The following is a 19,605-nucleotide window of genomic DNA, read 5'->3' as shown; positions in this document are numbered from 1 at the left end:
ATTACTATCTTTATTATTATATTACTATCTTTATTTTTTATATATCTTATTATATTATTATTAGATTATTATTATTAGATTATATTATTATTAATGAATAATATTATAATAATATTTATTATTATTATTATTGGTATTATTTTATTATAATATTTATTATTATTAGTAGTATTATTATTAATATAATCTTTTTATTATTATTTCGATTGATTGATTGATTGATTGATTGATTCGATTCAATCGATTGATTCGATTGATTCACTCCATTAAGTTCGATTCGATTCGATTCACTCCATTAAGTTGATTCATTGATTCGATTCGATTCAGACAATTTCATCCAAAAAAATGCGCTTAGTCCAAAAAATTATTCCTTTTAAAACCACAAGCTACAAGTATGACAAAATTTAACCGGTTGCTACATTATCCAAAGTTAAAGTAACCCCAACTTATTACAAATACCTACTACCCTACAAATTTGTTAATAATACTCACAATGCAACAACTCTTCCCGAAATCCGAAATCCTGTTAAACACCCTCTTAAGAAAATGTCCAATACTCATAGTCAAGTTACGTAATCACCAATTACACCAATATTACCATTCACAAACACACAACTACACTAAAGTTCTATTACCCATTCAAATTTGAGCCATCATCAATTCATTCCACATAAACGAATATCTATCCATATGTATGTGTATATACCATATATCAAAGTTTACTCATCTCCATCAATCTATTTTCTATAATATGAAATTCAACTGTCAATACATTATATTCCATGTCGTTTGTATTGTGTTTCGCTAGGCATTATTTTCACTGATCTCAACATCACCATAATCAACTCAAATAGGTTCTCACTCCATAACCAACTCAAACATGTACTCCGTATGTTCCATCTCCAGCAAGGCAACTATTGTCAGACAATACTGCTAACATTAAAACCTCGTTTTCATAATAGTATATTACCCGTCTCCCACCAACGAACTCACTCTCACTCAAAAAAACTCCAAAATGGATAGCTAAAGAATTCAAACAAACCTTATAACATCCTATACGGTTTATTATAGCAAAAGGGTGATAACGACATTCAATTCCGACTCAAAACGGTCTGCTCATCAATCAATCTGATGTGTAAAGTATTAAATAAAACATATAACTAAAGAGTAGACGATACCTCGGCTACTTAGAGGAGTGATCACGGAAAGAGGACGATAAGGATGGTTGGTGGTCAAAGGCGATCAAGTATGCGCTTCCCTCACTGGTCCGTTTTCTCTTCTTTTCCTTTTTGTTGTGTTTGATGGGGAAAAGGACGGAGGAGGCTCAAGAAAATTATAAGGAGGTGTTTGGTTCACCCAATATAGGTATGAGGTATGGGTTTAGAATGAACCAAACCCATACCATGTGTTTGGTTGACAAAATTGAAGGTTTGATACCCATACCTCATGGCACCCATGAGGTATGGGTTTCTCATACCCAGGGAGGGGGGTGGGTATGAGATTGATACCCATGGTATCAAATTAAAAATATTAAAAAGTGATAAAAACAATTGTAAAAAACTCATTTTATATATTTATTTGATTAAATTTTCTCTACATAATTTAATAGTATAAAAATTATTATTAAAAATATTGTATTTTGAAGAGTTTTTAGCTTTGATTAGTTTCTAACCCCATACCCCTCAAAATTGAACCAAACACAAGGTATGAGGTATCAAGTTCCAACCCGATACCCCCCAGATATGATTCCCGATTTCAAACCCATACCCACGCGTGAACCAAACACCCCCTAATAGGGTTTAGGCCTTTATTCACTATATATCTGTTGTTGTTGTTGTTGTTGTTGTTGTTGTTGTTGTTGTTGTTGTTGTTGTTGTTGTTGTTGTTGTTGTTGTTGTTGTTGTTGTTGTTGTTGTTGTTGTTGTTGTTGTTGTTGTTGTTGTTGTTGTTGTTGTTGTTGTTGTTGTTGTTGTTGTTGTTGTTGTTGTTGTTGTTGTTGTTGTTGTTGTTGTTGTTGTTGTTGTTGTTGTTGTTGTTGTTGTTGTTGTTGTTGTTGTTGTTGTTGTTGTTGTTGTTGTTGTTGTTGTTGTTGTTGTTGTTGTTGTTGTTGTTGTTGTTGTTGTTGTTGTTGTTGTTGTTGTTGTTGTTGTTGTTGTTGTTGTTGTTGTTGTTGTTGTTGTTGTTGTTGTTGTTGTTGTTGTTGTTGTTGTTGTTGTTGTTGTTGTTGTTGTTGTTGTTGTTGTTGTTGTTGTTGTTGTTGTTGTTGTTGTTGTTGTTGTTGTTGTTGTTGTTGTTGTTGTTGTTGTTGTTGTTGTTGTTGTTGTTGTTGTTGTTGTTGTTGTTGTTGTTGTTGTTGTTGTTGTTGTTGTTGTTGTTGTTGTTGTTGTTGTTGTTGTTGTTGTTGTTGTTGTTGTTGTTGTTGTTGTTGTTGTTGTTGTTGTTGTTGTTGTTGTTGTTGTTGTTGTTGTTGTTGTTGTTGTTGTTGTTGTTGTTGTTGTTGTTGTTGTTGTTGTTGTTGTTGTTGTTGTTGTTGTTGTTGTTGTTGTTGTTGTTGTTGTTGTTGTTGTTGTTGTTGTTGTTGTTGTTGTTGTTGTTGTTGTTGTTGTTGTTGTTGTTGTTGTTGTTGTTGTTGTTGTTGTTGTTGTTGTTGTTGTTGTTGTTGTTGTTGTTGTTGTTGTTGTTGTTGTTGTTGTTGTTGTTGTTGTTGTTGTTGTTGTTGTTGTTGTTGTTGTTGTTGTTGTTGTTGTTGTTGTTGTTGTTGTTGTTGTTGTTGTTGTTGTTGTTGTTGTTGTTGTTGTTGTTGTTGTTGTTGTTGTTGTTGTTGTTGTTGTTGTTGTTGTTGTTGTTGTTGTTGTTGTTGTTGTTGTTGTTGTTGTTGTTGTTGTTGTTGTTGTTGTTGTTGTTGTTGTTGTTGTTGTTGTTGTTGTTGTTGTTGTTGTTGTTGTTGTTGTTGTTGTTGTTGTTGTTGTAAGGATGCGTGGAGCTATCATAAATAGAAAAATAGGAGTTTACATGAAATTGGTGGGGAGCCGAGATACAAGCTGGCCCCCCACACCCTTAGCAACAACAAAGCTAAGTCTAGTAAAAATATAAGCGACCACCGAGCCCCCGCATCCCGAGATCTGAGAATTTATGGATCCGCTTAATGAAGCCAACGACATCCGAACCCGACTCCTCAGTGAAGAGACAGGTGGGAAGGAAACCATAACCGACTTGTAACACCCCTAACCAAACCGGCTCGGGAGCGATTACTTATGATAGCTCACCAGGTGTGTACATGGCCTCTGACGATCAACACGGGTCCTTTATAGTGCATTTTGTCCTCACTCATGCGCATCCCTAACCTTCCCAGAGAGTCACCCATCCTAAGACTACTCTCACCAAGCACGCTTAACTTTGGAGTTCTTTCGCATGGATGACCATAAAAGAAAGTGCACTTTGTTGATATGAGTAATCTTCCAATCCCTTTAAGACTAAATCATTTAAACTTCATCACCTTGGACCTCTTCAATTAACGTGAGTGTTACAATCACCCCCACTTCACTAGTACAAAAACCCCTACGAAAGGCGGTTGTAAATGACCTTTTTGTGGCGGTTTTACGATTTTGGGTGCGCCGTATATCACGGGGTTGTATAGCCTTTGCGGCGGTTGTACAACCGCCACTATAGCTTACCTACAGTGGCGGTTTTTAAACAAAACCGCCATAATAGGCTTATTTAAAACGACGGTTGTTAGACAAGAACCGCCGCTATAACTAATCTATAATGGCGGTTATTGTTTGAAAACCGCCACCATAGGTATTTCAATAATATCATTGCCCCACTACATATTCTCTATAACGACGGTTGTTTTGACAAAACCGTCGTACAAGGTTAGAATAACAACGGTTGTTGTTACAGAAACGCCACTAAAGGTAATTATAACAACGGTTGTTTGGCAAAGAACCGCCATTAAAGGAGAAATATTTTCTAATTATTTAATTTTTTCATGTCGTTTCTACAGGAACCGTCGTAAAAAAAATTAATATTTTTTTAAAAAATAATTTTGTACGAAAATTTCAGCAGCACCTCCCCAAAAACTTGATAATTCCAAATATGATTCGATAATCAACAACAAATATCTTTATACAATTAACCGATTATTCCAAGTCAATTACCAAAAGATCTTCAACTAACTAACCTATCAACAAAAATAATGCATCGACGACTCCAATTTCAAATCAATACTTAGCCGTAAGAGTATCCTTGCCATCTCGATAAATGAATCCAAAAGCAGCCAGCCAGTAGTATCACTGAAACCCGTCCTTAGCAACTCGTACTCCTTGACCTTCACTTGCGCTCAATTAGTGCACCGTCTTTAGACATAATGTTAACCTGCCAAGACAACATCGGATTGGAATTTTTTTACACACTTTCTAAGCCAGCAATAAGAGATTTGACACTCCCAAGTAGAAAACTTACAGCATATTGATAAAATGCCTCATCTGTGTTTCTAATAGAAACCTTTCTAATATATACACCACCTGCCAATGCTTCCAAATCTTGGTCTGTGCATAATCTGGTGCTCTGGGGAGTCGGAAGCATAGCTTTGTACATGAAAAAAACAATTAAGAAATACATAAGGAAAATGCGATTCAAGCTACTGAAGCATTAGTGATTATGTAACAATCTCATTTTGAAGCACCTGTTATTCAACAAATCCACCAAATGCTGCTTCCTAGTATCATTTTAGCCTACGCAGATTGTGTGAGTCACATGAAAAATTGATTGACATCTACACATATGACATAGGTCAGCATTTTTTATCGCACTCAACGATAAATTTGATTCTTAAATTCAAGACCTTTTACATGACTGTTTGCCGAGAAGATGTAGATGGACATGGTTTCAATGGGGTAAATAATAGAAGCAGGTAATTAATGATTATAGTAAGAATCGGAGAAATAATAACTAACAAGTAAAGAGTAGTGATGTTAAAGAAGTTAACCGGGATAAAAGGGAGTTGAACACCAGCAGCAGCAACAACATGGCAAATCGCATCTTCAATATCATAACATTCCAGGCTTCCATGCAACAACGCAAAATGAGCTTCTGTTTTCACCAATTACTCAACGCCATAAACATTCACAAAATATTCCAAGATCTAAGAACAAGTTAACTAAGATGAACTGAAGTAAAAGAACTTTAGCAATCAATAAGTAAACTGAAGTAAAAGAACATTTTTCAAGACCACTATTGACTAGAAAGGCTAAAATTCAAAAAATGTGATATTGGCATATAATCAAACAAATGGTGGGCATTCAGCGTTGAAAAGAGTATCCGCATTAAGAGAGGAAGAAGCTCACAACAGCATTAAAAAGAGTGGATTTGCTGACGTTAGAGAGACAGAGAATGCCATTCTAAAAAATCTGCAAAAACAAAAGATCAATTTAGACAAGGCTACAGCAATAATCTACTGCCATTTGGAATGGGTGGGCATAATCAAGGCACTCTTTCTGACCTGGTTGACACTGCAGAAATTGAAGAAGACGAAGAAACAATAATCTCCGATATGATTGATGGAGCCCAAACCCAAAACTAACAACCCAACATAATCCTGAATCCAGATTGACTAAAAAATTACCCCAGGCAAACCTTTACAGGCATGATTGAAATGACCAAAAAAAACTTGGTTGGCAAGAGTCGTAAAGACTCAATTGAAAATAACTTGAACCAGCAATGACCTTAGCAACAGCCCCGAAATCACCCAAAGCCGACTCCATTTATCACACGTTTACTATAAATGAAATATAAAAAGAAAAGGTTCTATCAGTCCATATTTACAGTCATAAGAAGAAGTCATAGTGACTGATGTATAGACGTATAGCCATAGTTCAACAGTATCATGAGTCCTCGGCTATTAAGCACATATTTTTTGAAGAATCATTCTAGAGCAAGGCATAACAGTTCCTTGTACATACCATCACAGCGGATGGAGAAAGTAAGAAAGAAACACTACTCTAGCGTAATTTACAGTCACAACAGTTCCTTGTTTTCCGTTGCCACCCAGCACTATTCTACAGCGACGTGCATTACAGGTGACCATAAAAGAGCTTTACAGTTTAAGCACAACATCAGAGGAAGATATAAGTATGAGATCAAGTAACTGGACTAGGATTCAAGGGGCTCAAGATACAAGAACAGCTTGAATATAAATAGATTAACGTTAAAACCAAGCATAACAGATAAAACAACATATAGCTCACACTAAAATTCACATTAACCATTCAAAGAGATGACATATTATAAGATTAAAGGGGAGTATACCTGAGTAGCAGGGTTTTCTTTGAGTAACATAAAAGCTTTGAGTGATCCTTTTGAAGGAGAAGACTCATGAGTGATGCAAGCTTTGGTTTCATAGACCGAAGAAAGTGATCCAGCACTTGCAGAGGATTTTGGTGAAGAGAGGTACACCCTGCATATATCAAATCGCCATTTGGTGAATATCTAGTTAACTGCACACAGTAACGTGCATAACTACAGTTGACGACACCTCAGTTCAATTCCAGAAACATCGAGAAACAAAATCTAACATTCAGAAGATTTATGAGCGTATCAGTTTAAATAAACATAGTTCTCAAATTTCCTAGTTCCAATGCTTTCTATAGAGAAAAGCACAAGATCACCAGCCAACTCTACTGGCAGTTCAGCACTACCTTCCTGAATGGCATCATGGTCAAGTACTTTGAAACTTCACTTTAGCTACTACTGCGTGTCTAACTCCCTAACCACCCGACTCAACATAATACTACATCACTACCTTTTAGTACAAAAACCTGAAACTTTATTCACAAATAGTCGTGTCAAACATCAACACTGTCGCGCAAAATACTTGTAGCTGAGTCAAAATGGTGCAAACAACCACATGAGAGTCGTCGCTATAACTTACAGATACTACTCAGAAATTAGAGTGTTAAGACACATCGCCTTCAACAGCCACTATCACAACAAGAAATTAGTCCCAAAATGAATTTGGATTGGCTATCTCATATAGTAGTTTGATTGAATCAAGTTTTGGTATTTATTCATGGAATCCAGAAAGCTTTCCAACCCTAATAATTCAATTAACAGGTAAATTTGAAAGAAAAAACAATAGGACAAACTCAATTAGCTTAAAAATGATACCGTAAATGCAACAGTCAACACGACAGCGTCTAAACAATCTAGTGAATTGGACCGAAAGGAGGGAGTACTACTTAACATTATCACTTAACAAAATCGATATAGTGCAACTCTACCAACAAATTTACATCGTCTAAACAATCAAATTAGATTAAAAATAAAATTAATTAGGGTTTCGGGTATGGGGATGATGAATTAGGGTCTGAATTAGATTAAGAAGTTATTATTAATATAGTGTTTTGAATCATACCGGCGGTGTGTTTGGGAGCAGTTGCAGCCATGATCGGAGCGTTGAATGAAAGTAGCAGTGATGGGGATGATGAGAGGCACGACGTTAGCGAGGGTGGCATGGTGGGCAAGCGTGCAGATCCGAGAGGTGTTGAGGGGAGTGAGGGTTATGGTGGTGGCGGTAGAGGGAGTGGAGCATGGGCGTTTCGAGAGAGAAACAAGAATGGAGTCTGAGAAATTGAAGAAGACGAAGAAACGGGTTTAAGAGGAAGCTAATCGTATAATGCTAAGGGGTTTAAGAGGAAACTAATCGTATAATGCTAAGTCGGTTTTAATTAGAAACCGACATAAAAACATATTATGGCGGTTTTTTAGCCCAAAAAAGTATAACTTTGTATTAACTTTTAGCGTCATTTTTAACGTCAGTTGTTAATAGAACCGCCACAATTGACCTATGGTGGCGTTTCCTATTTGGAACCGCCATAAAAAGCTTATGTTATCACGTCGGTTCTTAATTAAACCGCCACTATAGACCTCCTACATACATAAAAATTTCATTCCCGCCAATTTTTTGAGCTTTTCGCGTCGTTTCTATTAGAACCGCCACGATAACTGCGTCGTGATAGGGGTTTTTTCTACTAGTGCTTGAAGAACGCAACGTCCTCGTTGCGCCTGGGAGCATAACCGCTAACCCAGAATCCTCCCCGCTAGGTGTGTGATTACAACGGAGCGTATAACCACTGCCTCCAGGAGCATATAACAACTGCTTCCGATCACCACACGGTCGCGGGGTTGCTCTGATACCACTTGTAACACCCCGGCCCAAACCGGGTCGGGAGCGGTTACTTATGATAGCTCACCATGCTGTGTACATGGCCCACAGATCAACACGGGTCCTTTATAGTGCATTTTGTCCTCACTCATGTGCATTCCGGGAACCTTCCCAGGAGGTCACCCATCCTAAGACTACTCCCAGCCAAGCACGCTTAACTTTGGAGTTCTTTCGCATGGATGACCATAAAAGAAAGTGCACTTTGTTGATATAAGTAGTACTTGCAATCCTTTAAGCCTATCACTGGACCTCTTCAATTAACGTGGGGTGTTACACAGCTGCCGTGCATAAATCCCCATACTTAGCACACTTACGCTGAGCAGCATCAGCGACAACCCGGCCGAGCACAAAATCCATCATCCCAGTCTGAGTCAATGTAACACCCCATTTATTCGGGAGCCTTTAGCTAGACATTCCCAAATAAATAGGACTGTTACCATCTCGGTTTCCCGAGGTAGTAGATAACAAAGTCCAACTCACCAAAGTACTTTAAATAAAAACTTTAATGATTACATATGTTTTACAATTTTAATCAACTAAAACTTAATATAAAAATAAATACAACTCGCATGTTTAAAAATAAATAAGTGATATAACTATATATGTGATCTAGACTTCATCTAAGGTTCCAAGTTTGGCTCTCATCCCAATGCTCCCAAGTCAGCTAATCTTTGGTACCTGTCAAATCTGCTCCCCATAAAACGGTTCACCGCATGTGTTCACGAATACACAGTCAACCGCGAGGTTGAGTAGGAATAAAACTAAACAACAAGAACATACAATTATCAAGCCAATTCAATTCACGTTCATTGCACAACCCCCTGACAACGTGCTCCTTTCCTTTACTTAGCACAACTCCCTTAACAACGTGCTCACATTACTTTGGTACCCCTCCCTTAACAACGTACCGCAATATGTAATAGTACCCCTCCCTCACAACGTACATATTACTATCTCCTAGTGTACAAACTCCCTCAACAACGTACACTGACTGTCGCACAGCTTTACAATAGTCACAATCACAACCAACATAATTCATCCCGTCAACATTATCAATATAAACAATTCCAATTCCATCCACCTTGTCAATATTATTAAATACAACCAACACAAGACAATATAATTCTCCCATTTCAACATATGAACAATTCCACTTTAACGTAAGTAATTCACCATACCAAACATAGATAATTAAAAGTCGAGTTGAGTAGGATTATCCCTACCTGGCAAGCAAGCACTCCAATTACGCAATCCAATAATTAAAGCGAACAAATCCGATTATAAACTCTTCACAATTTCCGTCACCTATATAATAATAACAATTACAACAATTATAGTTACTAACTTTATTTATTTATTTATTCTTTTTATTCAAACCGACTGATTTATTTAATTATTACGATATTAAAGACCCGTTTATTAGAAATGTCATTTAATCAATTATTAAATTACATAAATTATTCTTATAAATTATTATTAAAATACGGAGTATTACAGTCTTCCCCCCTTAAAATGAACTTCGTCCCGAAGTTCGCCCACAACTACTACCACAACACACATAGACATTCTCATAACTAAGCACCATCCAACACAATTATGCATTTTACGATTTCAACCATGCCAATCTTATAACAAGGTATCACAAAATAACTTAAAACACTCGTAGTATCACATTCTTCCCCCTAAAAATAAACTTCGTCCTCGAAGTTCGGAATATCCAAAAACTAGAAACAATAATTCATTGTTGTAACGCCACAAAATATTAAACACCCATTGTAATATAAAACAAGTATTACTTGCAACACGAATTAATGGTTAACTGAATACAAAATATTCGATTTACTTCCAAGTAGCAAAACCACAACTTAAACTAACTTTATTTAAACTATTGGCGAATACATTGCCAAAATAAGTAATAATCTATAACAAAATACACATAATTGTTTAGTTAATCTTTTCTTAATAATGGTATCTAACTTAAATATAGATGCAATTACGGTGAACATATATATATATATGGCTTAGGGCAACACATTCCACATATCACTAGACATGGTAATCTACTTCACATAATTAACAACATTAAATATAAATGTGCAAGAAATAAGAAATAAAACTTATACTCTTCAAGGCTAGGAAAAACATGTCATGTTATAATTTCTAAAAATCTTTAATACATAAGAATATAATTAATTATTGAGAACATATACTTATTAGAAAATACAGAAAGTTATTAAACCATGAGAAAAAGAATCGAGTCAAAACTCAAAAGATCAATTTATATTGCATTTTACAAACTACTTGGTTGAAACCGAAATTTTACAGCAACTTGTCAGAAACTTAGGTCAACTTGTAAAAACTACTATAAATTGTTAATATATTTTCTTATAACGTGGCTTATCAATTTAGAAACATACATGAGTATATTAAACAGTGGAGTTGGAATTATAACAAATAATTGCGTAGTTTTTAAATGATAATTTTTACAAAAACATGGCGCGAAAACATTACTGTACAGGAATATTTCGGCTACTGTCAACTAAAATATTTATTTCTCCTAAACCGTATATTATTTGAATATGAGACCAGTGGAATATGAAAGCTAACTCACAAGGGTATCACACATAAAAATCTCGTATAAGAATTTTAAACATGAAGTAAATGGCAGCCAAAACAATCAAGGGTAAAATCTTGTAAAATCAACCAAAATTGCATTCTTCACAATTCTACACAACAATTAATACTTCACATGTTTAATCATATTCACTTCTTCCACATACATGCCCACATACTTCCTCATACCAACATGCTTAAAACATTGCTTAAAAGAAATCATGTCACACCCTTCCTCCGTAAAATAAGGTTACGCTCCCGTAACCGCAATCATCAATGATAACAATATGCAACCAAGACAAACAAAATCCCTAAGAGGAATATACTATATTCATTTTAATTTACCACACACTCTCAAGTATTCTCTCAAGGTTACCGGTTCAAAACTGGAAGGGCCGGAAGTTTGATGTGAGGGGCCCTACTCATCCCAAGCCTTAAGGGGGCACCTAACAGTTTCTATCCGGGGTTCATTTTATTAGACACATCCTATGTTCATTATTAGATTCATTGGTTAGGCCTGAAGATCGTTTTGCTCTGATACCACATTGTAACACTCCCATTTATTCGGGAGCCTTTAGCTAGACATTCCCAAATAAATAGGACTGTTACCATCTCGGTTTTCCGAGGTAGTAGATAACAAAGTCCAACTCACCAAAGTACTTTAAATAAAAACTTTAATGATTACATATATTTTACAATTTTAATCAACTAAAACTTAATATAAAAATAAATACAACTTGCAGCGGAAATAAATAAGTGATATAACTATATATGTGATCTAGACTTCATCTAAGGTTCCAAGTTTGGCTCTCATCCCAATGCTCCCTAGTCAGCTAATCTTTGGTACCTGTCAAATCTGCTCCCCATAAAACGGTTCACCGCAGGTGTTCACGAATACACAGTCAACCGCGACGTTGAGTAGGAATAAAACTAAACAGCAAGAACATACAATTATCAATCCAATTCAATTCACGTTCATTGCACAACCCCCTGACAACGTGCTCCTTTCCTTTACTTAGCACAACTCCCTTAACAACGTGCTCACATTACTTTGGTATCCCTCCCTTAACAATGTACCGCAATATGTAATAGTACCCCTCCCTCACAACGTACATATTACTATCTCCCAGTGTATAAACTCCCTCAATAACGTACACTGACTGTCGCACAGCTTTACACATTAGTCACAATCACAACCAACATAATTCATCCCGTCAACATTATCAATATAAACAATTCCAATTTCATCCACCTTGTCAATATTATTAAATACAACCAACACAAGACAATATAATTCTCCCGTTTCAACATATGAACAATTCCACTTTAACGTAAGTAATTCACCATACCAAACATAGATAATTAAAAGTCGAGTTGAGTAGGATTATCCCTACCTGACAAGCAAGCACTCCAATTACGCAATCCAATAATTAAAGCGAACAAATCCGATTATAAACTCTTCACAATTTCCGTCACCTATATAATAATAACAATTACAACAATTATAATTACTAACTTTATTTATTTATTTATTTATTTATTCTTTTTATTCAAATCGACTAATTTATTTAATTATTACGATAATAAAGACCCGTTTATAAACTAACCCGAGTCACCCGACAAATTATTTAATTAAAACCCGCTTACAAACCCCAACTACACCCATAAAACCCGTCACAAACATCCCTCCTAAACCCCTCCTTCCACGCCACCACAGGCCACCACTCACACCACCCAAGACCGACACCACCAGCCTGCAGTACCCCGACTCCCGACAACCACCAACCTCCAGCTCCACCACCACAAGCAACCCAAAACACGCACACCCTAATCCACCCGACACCAACAACACCCCTCTGACACACCCACAAAACCCGTCCCAAAACACCACCTATCACCACCTATGGTGCCGCCTACAACCATCACCCAACTCACCAATCCACCCTCGACAAAAACCACCCAAAAACCCCCTAACACAGACCACCAACAACCACCAAAATCCCCCCGAAAACCGCCTGCCCAGAACACGACCTCCTCCCCTGTTTTCCGTCACCACCGCACAAACCACCATCCCTGACCACCTCAACACCACCACTACAACCGCCCCCTGTCGACAATACCAACCATCCAAACCCTAGGTCAGGCCGTGTCCAATCAGTGGGTTAAATAACCACCCCAAACCCACGACACCAACCCGAAATCCCCTCTGACCAGCCGTCTTTCAACCGCCCAAAAAGCCACCCTAACAAGGTCAACGACGGTCAACAATGGTTAGGTCAGAAACTTTGCAGTCCAAGGTTGCTATAGGTCCAATTCCTGAGTCCTATGGTGGTCTATAGAAGTCATACTATCGATCTAAAGATGCTTGCATGAAAAGAATATAAACCGATTTAAGATGAATAATTACCTCGAGTTGATTAATTGATTTATGTTAATTCCTTCTTCTTCCGTCTCCTAAAGCTCCTTCTTTTAATTTGTGAATTATTTCTCAGATTTAAGGTGGTATTTATAGTGTAAGATTTAGAGAATACGAGGCCAATTAGGAAACTATGTAACTTACCTTATTCTAATTAGTATAGGAATTGTCATTACAATTATATTATTATTATTATCATATACTATTAACCCTACCATAACTAGGATTTCCTCATATAATACTTACTAATTTATTATTGCCATAACTTTATTATTATTATTATTATTATTATTATTATTATTATAATTATAATTACCTTTATACATTATTATTTCCTTATTATATTATTATAAATTTCCCGATATAAATCTCGATTACACTCGTACCAAATTAATAAATTCGGGCCATATAATAATAGCACACGGCCCAAAGCACAAATATTAACCAAACCAATTCCCGACTTGAATTATTAATTTATTATTTAATTAACGTCTTACTTGTATTCATTATTAGAAATGTCATTTAATCAATTATTAAATTATATAAATTATTCTTATAAATTATTATTAAAATACGGAGTATTACAGTCAAAGGAGAAGACCCTCTCAAATCGACGCACACATCACGCCCTTTGTCCCAGGAATAGAGCAGCAAATCCGCGGGACGAAGAGAGCCACCATGTCCATCAACTAAACCGATATCAACCTCATTACCCGTAGAAATATCATACCTATAGCAGATGTCGAACAAGGTGTCACGAACGAGGTTGTGCCGATGCTTAACGCCGATAGTACCAGTACAAGCAGCAGCGTGATCCCCGTAAACATCCCCATTAAAAACCCGAGAGCAAGCATGACAAGGCCTAGAGAGGTTGTGCCGATATTATTGTTATTGTTATTGTTATTGTTATTATTATTGTTATTATTATTATTATTATTATTATTATTATTATTATTATTATTATTATTATTATTATTAATTTATTATTATTATTATTATTATTATTATTATTATTATTATTATTATTATTATTATTATTATTATTATTATTATTATTATTATTATTATTATTATTATTATTATTATTATTAGTTGGTCAAAGTCCAAGCCATCATCAAAGTCGGGTTCATAAATAACGGTCTACCTTTGAACTATCCAAAATCGATTTATTTAACAAGTCCCCAAAATAGTTAAGTTCTCCCACTCTAAGAATAAAAATAACAATAAATTGAACAAAGCACGAGAAGTAACCCTTCATAAATAACTCCTGAAATAATGGGGTATTACATACTTCCCTCCTTAAAATAGAGCTTCGTCCTCAAAGCTTAAACCATTTACAAAAACATACTTCCGAAATTCACTTATACATCGCATACATAAATTTCACTAAGACACGCAATCTTAACGATACCTCACATTTCTACCACCTCCTAATTCCAGACGATACTCCCAAGTACAATACACCACAACCTCCTTGTCATTTCCTGAACTCCAAGGTAAAACTATAACTAAGAAAGTTAAGAGCATGTCATGAAAAGAAAACTTTTCCTCCTCTTTTTTTTCGTAAGAATTATAAAGATCATTTTCAAATTGTATAAGTTCGAAAATAATTTTCCATAAGTGTGCATTACGCACAAGTAAACCACCAATACGTGTTCATTATGCACAACAACCAGAATTCACCAATATGTGAAATAAGCGCTAGTAGCCAATGTTGTGCATTACGCACCAATAAATACAAAGTGTATCCATGCATAATCATAACAAACAAATAGCATAGAACGAAACGTGATAAATAATAAATAATAAACAATATGCATTCAAACCATAATCGAAAAGAGTGACAAAGGGACATAAGCAACGCAAAGGAAAGTAAGTATGGAATTTCTCTACCCCTTAAAATAAAGCTTCTTCCACGAAGCGTAAAATACCTTATGCAAAAAGATGAAGGTACTTGTCTTTCATAGCAGATTCAATCTCTAAGTGGCCTCCTCTACATTGTTATTGTTCATAAAATTTTGACCATGTGAGTTTCATCTCTAAGAGTTGTATGCATCTTAGTATCCAAAATTTTTTTTTATCGAAGTTTCTTCATACGTCATTGCCTCATCACGCTTGATAGTCTCCGTGTCCAAAACATGAGATGGGTCACTTATATATTTTATAAGTTTGAGAAACGTGAAACACATTGTGAATTCTTTCTAAATTAGCTTGTAAGTTATGTTTGTAAGCTATCTCATCAATACGTTCAAAAATTTCCTACGGTTTAATAATGTAATAACTCGCATAGAATACTCATAGCGTAAACAACCCATCCCATCAGCATATTTTAAAGGTTCAACACTAAGAGTAAAATCCAAACTACTAACCTCCAAGCTGTAATCACAGAAAACGACAACAAAACACAATGCAAAACAACTAAATTAAAATATCATTCCCAATAAATCCGGGCCACATTTAAGGCTATATAATACTAATTTTAAGGCTGAACATTAATCCCAATGTCTAGACATTATCAATACTCAGACGACTATCACGCTCAATTATTCATACCATGTAGAATTTAGGACCAATGCAACCATTACAATGAAACTCACAATCAATTCATAGTACAGGAATAATGCACGTGTTGTCATAACCCATAAAACTTTGCCAAGGTTAGCTACTAAACCCAAAATTAACAACTTATGTCACAAACTTCAACATCTCGCTAACACATCACTCACCACATACCAAAACAACCAATCTCACATTAGATTTACTAAGACAAAGAATATGACTATCAGTGTTATTGGGAATGCAACTACTTGCCATATCTGAGAACTCTTAATGGGTTTATAAATAATCACTCACATCCTTTCTTTTCTGAGAGACAATGGTATCCTAGCTATAATATCCATTTCCATTTTCGGTCACAATTTTTTTTTTGTTAAAACTTGTAGCGATCTTTGAGGTCACATATGTTAACATATCAAGCAACGAACCATGGTTTGTTTCATCATTTCGAACCACCATAATGTTAGTCTCATATTCTTGTAAATCTCATATTTCCGAGTGAACAGAATGTTGCCACACATGTCCCTAATCATTAATTATCCTCTTCTTGATCTCCTTGTGGCTTTATTACCACATAGTTGAACTTTAATATGATTAAATTAAGTGTTGCTAAAACTCCAATTTCACCTTTTCACCCTTTGAAGACAGATCAATATATCATGACAGTTATGAACCTTTTCCTTAACTAATCACCTCAATTATGATTGAATAACTTCTAAACACTTGACGGACAATACATTATTACTCATTTCATAACTAAAATTTTACCTCTAACATAATATCAACCATATTTATGGTACACTTTTGTTTACATGATCCAGTTTTAGTTCTCTCAAGCAAATAATTATGATACCCCAAATAACCATAAGATACTTAGAATTTACATGATACAACCATTTTTTTTCCCTTTCAGCTAATAGCTCCACTACCGCAGCTGGTTTCACCTACACACTTTCATCCCGTAAGTAATTCCATGTGTAATACCCAGGATATTCAAGGACTCTGTTGACCAAGACAGACAGTAGAGATGAATGGGTGAGGGATCAGGCTTATAACATGAGCTTTATAGGATTGCTTACTCGACCTAGCAGAGGCTACTCGGCCGAGTATCACCTATACTCGACCGAGTAGAGCTTACTCGGTCGAGTACTCCAGTACTCGACCGAGTATGGCTGCTGTCGACGCGTTAATATAAAACGCAAGTTCGCGAGATTCGTTTCATTTTCCATTTCTTCGACAGTTTCTCTTTCTCTAACCCTAGTCTACCTCCCTCTCCTATCACCCCATCTCTACACACTCTAATGTATATAGCCTAAACCTCCACCATGGGAAGGACGGGATTCGCTTAGGAAGGATGGCGTGCGTGGTTGTCGTCTATGTCACCGTCGAGGCGCGTTGTTAGGTAAGTTTCTGCCTTGTGTCTCTTTTGGGTAGTTCATTGAGGATAGTTGTGTAATAGGAAGTGGTTATCGTTGTAGGATGTGTATTGGAGTCCTGCTTGGCTGTATATGGATGTCTTTCATGGCTTGTGACGAGGTAGGGTTTCCCTACTCAGTACTGCTAATTGATTGAGATTGTGATTGTTTTGTAATTATTGTTATCTGCTGATCATCGGAGTATGGGTGTTGGTATGACGTTGTTGGTGTGGAGATGTTGTGGCAGTTGTGATGCTGTGTGTGTTGTGATTGTGGTGGAGTCACTTGTGGGAGTGTCTTCACACCCTAGTTCGCCCTCCGTGGAACCCGCCACGGGAGGGGATGTGCACATTAAGGGACAGGGATTGCCAGTCGCTCGTTGATGAGCTGGACTAGGTGGGATCGGCTGCGGTCACCCACTGGCGGCGAGGATTATCTGTTGCGATGGGTAATCTGGCAGGGCTACACACTTCGGTGTGTAGTCGGTTACAGTGTGAGATCGGGAGACTGGGTTTGGAGGATGATCAGCTGGTTACATTGTTTCTTTGTTCTACTTTTGATTATTCAGTACTGGCCCCGTGTTGTTTTGTGGTATCTGCAGTGATCCATTCGGGGATGGTGAGCAGTTGGCTTAGCAGGTGTTGTTCTTGTGGCTGCTAGGATTGGAGGGATCTAGTCATCACGCTTTTGGTCTAGAAGTGTTGTAATACGAGTGTAGTAGTTCTTATCTTTATAGAAGGATGTGTACAGTTATGTTGTATAAAATACTCTAATGCATCATAAATGTTCTTTTATTGTCCTATTTGATCTACTTCCTCGGGAAACCGAGATGGTGACACCCTCAAACACGGGAATGGTCCTTGGTAAGACATTCTGGTGTACGGGGGTGTTACACCATGAGTTCGTGTTTTTGTTTTTTTTTTTCAAAATATATCACTTCAAAACGATACACCAAATTTCATTAATGATAATAGTCAAACCACTTATGACATTCTTCAACTTAGTTTCCCGAATCACACATATTTCCCAAATGATATTCTCAAATTACTCCAATATTTAATGTTGTATCGTGATATTCTCATTTTATGACTTCAAAAAATACAAGTATTTTAACCTCGAACAAATTCAAATGTCAAATTTTCATCCTTTTTTTTGTCAATTCAAACTTTTCCATTAGACCAAACCTTATATATTTAGCGACAATATCTAGCGAAACAAGCTCTAATCTTAATCCAACGCCTTAAACCCATATTTTTCTTCCCAAGTTTATTGGTAATACACACTTCTGAGAAATTCTTCCATATAAGTAAGACGTAGTTCTCGCAAAATTATTCGCCGAATATAATGATACTAGCTAATCCATTTTTCTGATCTTAAGAGCTCTATATGAGTCAGTATGACGAATTTCAAAGAATAATGTTTTCTACCTCCACAAAAAAAACCTTATAACTCAAAACATTTCACGACATACTAGCCACGAGAGCACACAAAACCATCCAAACGACAAAACGTACCCCCCCCCCCCTTTTTACTACATTACTAGTTGAGATCCCGTGCTAAAGCACGGCAGTTGCGAGAGTTGTGCATATAGAGCGTTGGTAAATTTTAAATGTTTACATAAATGAGTTGTACTTTAAATAGATTGTTGAAATGTACGGCTTATAATGTTAGTACACTTTTTTTTTTTAAAAAGTTTATTATTCAAATAACTTTTAGATTAAGTTATTTTTATGTGAACCTATTTTTATTGTTAAAAATAATGATAGCGGACTATTATGGAATAACATAATGTAATATAGAATCACTCCTATGTTATTGAATTGATCGGAAAAATTTATAAATGACATAATCTTTTAGTTTTAGTTATTGTAGGAAAACTTTATAGATGAGTAATCCTTTACTAAAATAAGAAGTTGATTGAAATATTTTCAATAGGGCCCCGTACACAGATTTTGCCTCTATTAACTGTATGAAATCAATATAAGAATAATTATAGGGCCCACCTCATACGTAAAGAGATTTTGCCTCTATTAATGATATGTCAATCAATAATAATAAAATATTTTTAATTGGATCACACTTTAGTTGTCAATTAACTGAGCGGGAAAACTTTTAAGAATCCTTAATCTTTTAGTTTTAGGGGGATTATCATCACTGACCACACTCGCCCAAATTCACTCCTTAAAATCTCAGATCTATAAAAATATTATGTTTCAATATCACTCACACTGAATAAAAGTCCCTTGCATAACTCGTCTTAAGTTGGGTTCGTCCACAAAATATTTTCAAATCCACATTCTCTAAGTGAAGAAATACTCTAAGCACTATGTATCTATGCCATATGGATTCAAAATTTATATCACACGTAGAGGTGGCAAACGAGT

General features: G+C 35.9%; 1 protein-coding gene and 1 long non-coding RNA gene across 3 annotated transcripts; one reads left to right on the top strand and one right to left on the bottom strand.

Annotated features, from left to right (window-relative positions):
* The first annotated feature begins 1,185 nt into the window (after positions 1-1,185).
* On the top strand, positions 1,186-18,023 carry LOC141638933 (uncharacterized). The gene is made up of 3 exons (XR_012542300.1): positions 1,186-1,265; positions 17,285-17,342; positions 17,823-18,023. It is a non-coding gene; the product is annotated as an uncharacterized LOC141638933 (long non-coding RNA).
* On the bottom strand, positions 4,079-7,665 carry LOC141638931 (uncharacterized). Of its 2 annotated transcripts, XM_074448109.1 has the most exons (6): positions 7,412-7,665; positions 6,307-6,454; positions 5,346-5,408; positions 4,988-5,091; positions 4,462-4,586; positions 4,079-4,374 (listed from the first exon to the last, which is right to left on the bottom strand). In XM_074448109.1, exons 1-4 carry the CDS (start codon positions 7,509-7,511, stop codon positions 5,049-5,051), a joined length of 354 nt encoding a protein of 117 aa, XP_074304210.1. In that variant the 5' UTR covers positions 7,512-7,665; the 3' UTR covers positions 4,079-4,374; positions 4,462-4,586; positions 4,988-5,048. The 2 variants fall into 2 exon arrangements, 1 of the variants encoding a protein (XP_074304210.1); XR_012542299.1 differs by lacking the exons at positions 4,988-5,091; positions 5,346-5,408; positions 6,307-6,454; positions 7,412-7,665 and adding an exon at positions 4,685-4,916.
* Positions 18,024-19,605: the final 1,582 nt, after the last annotated feature.

The sequence above is a fragment of the Silene latifolia genome, unplaced genomic scaffold (assembly GCF_048544455.1).
Source record: "Silene latifolia isolate original U9 population unplaced genomic scaffold, ASM4854445v1 scaffold_235, whole genome shotgun sequence".
Classification (NCBI taxonomy): domain Eukaryota; kingdom Viridiplantae; phylum Streptophyta; class Magnoliopsida; order Caryophyllales; family Caryophyllaceae; genus Silene; species Silene latifolia.
This window is presented reverse-complemented; position numbering and strand designations above follow the sequence as displayed.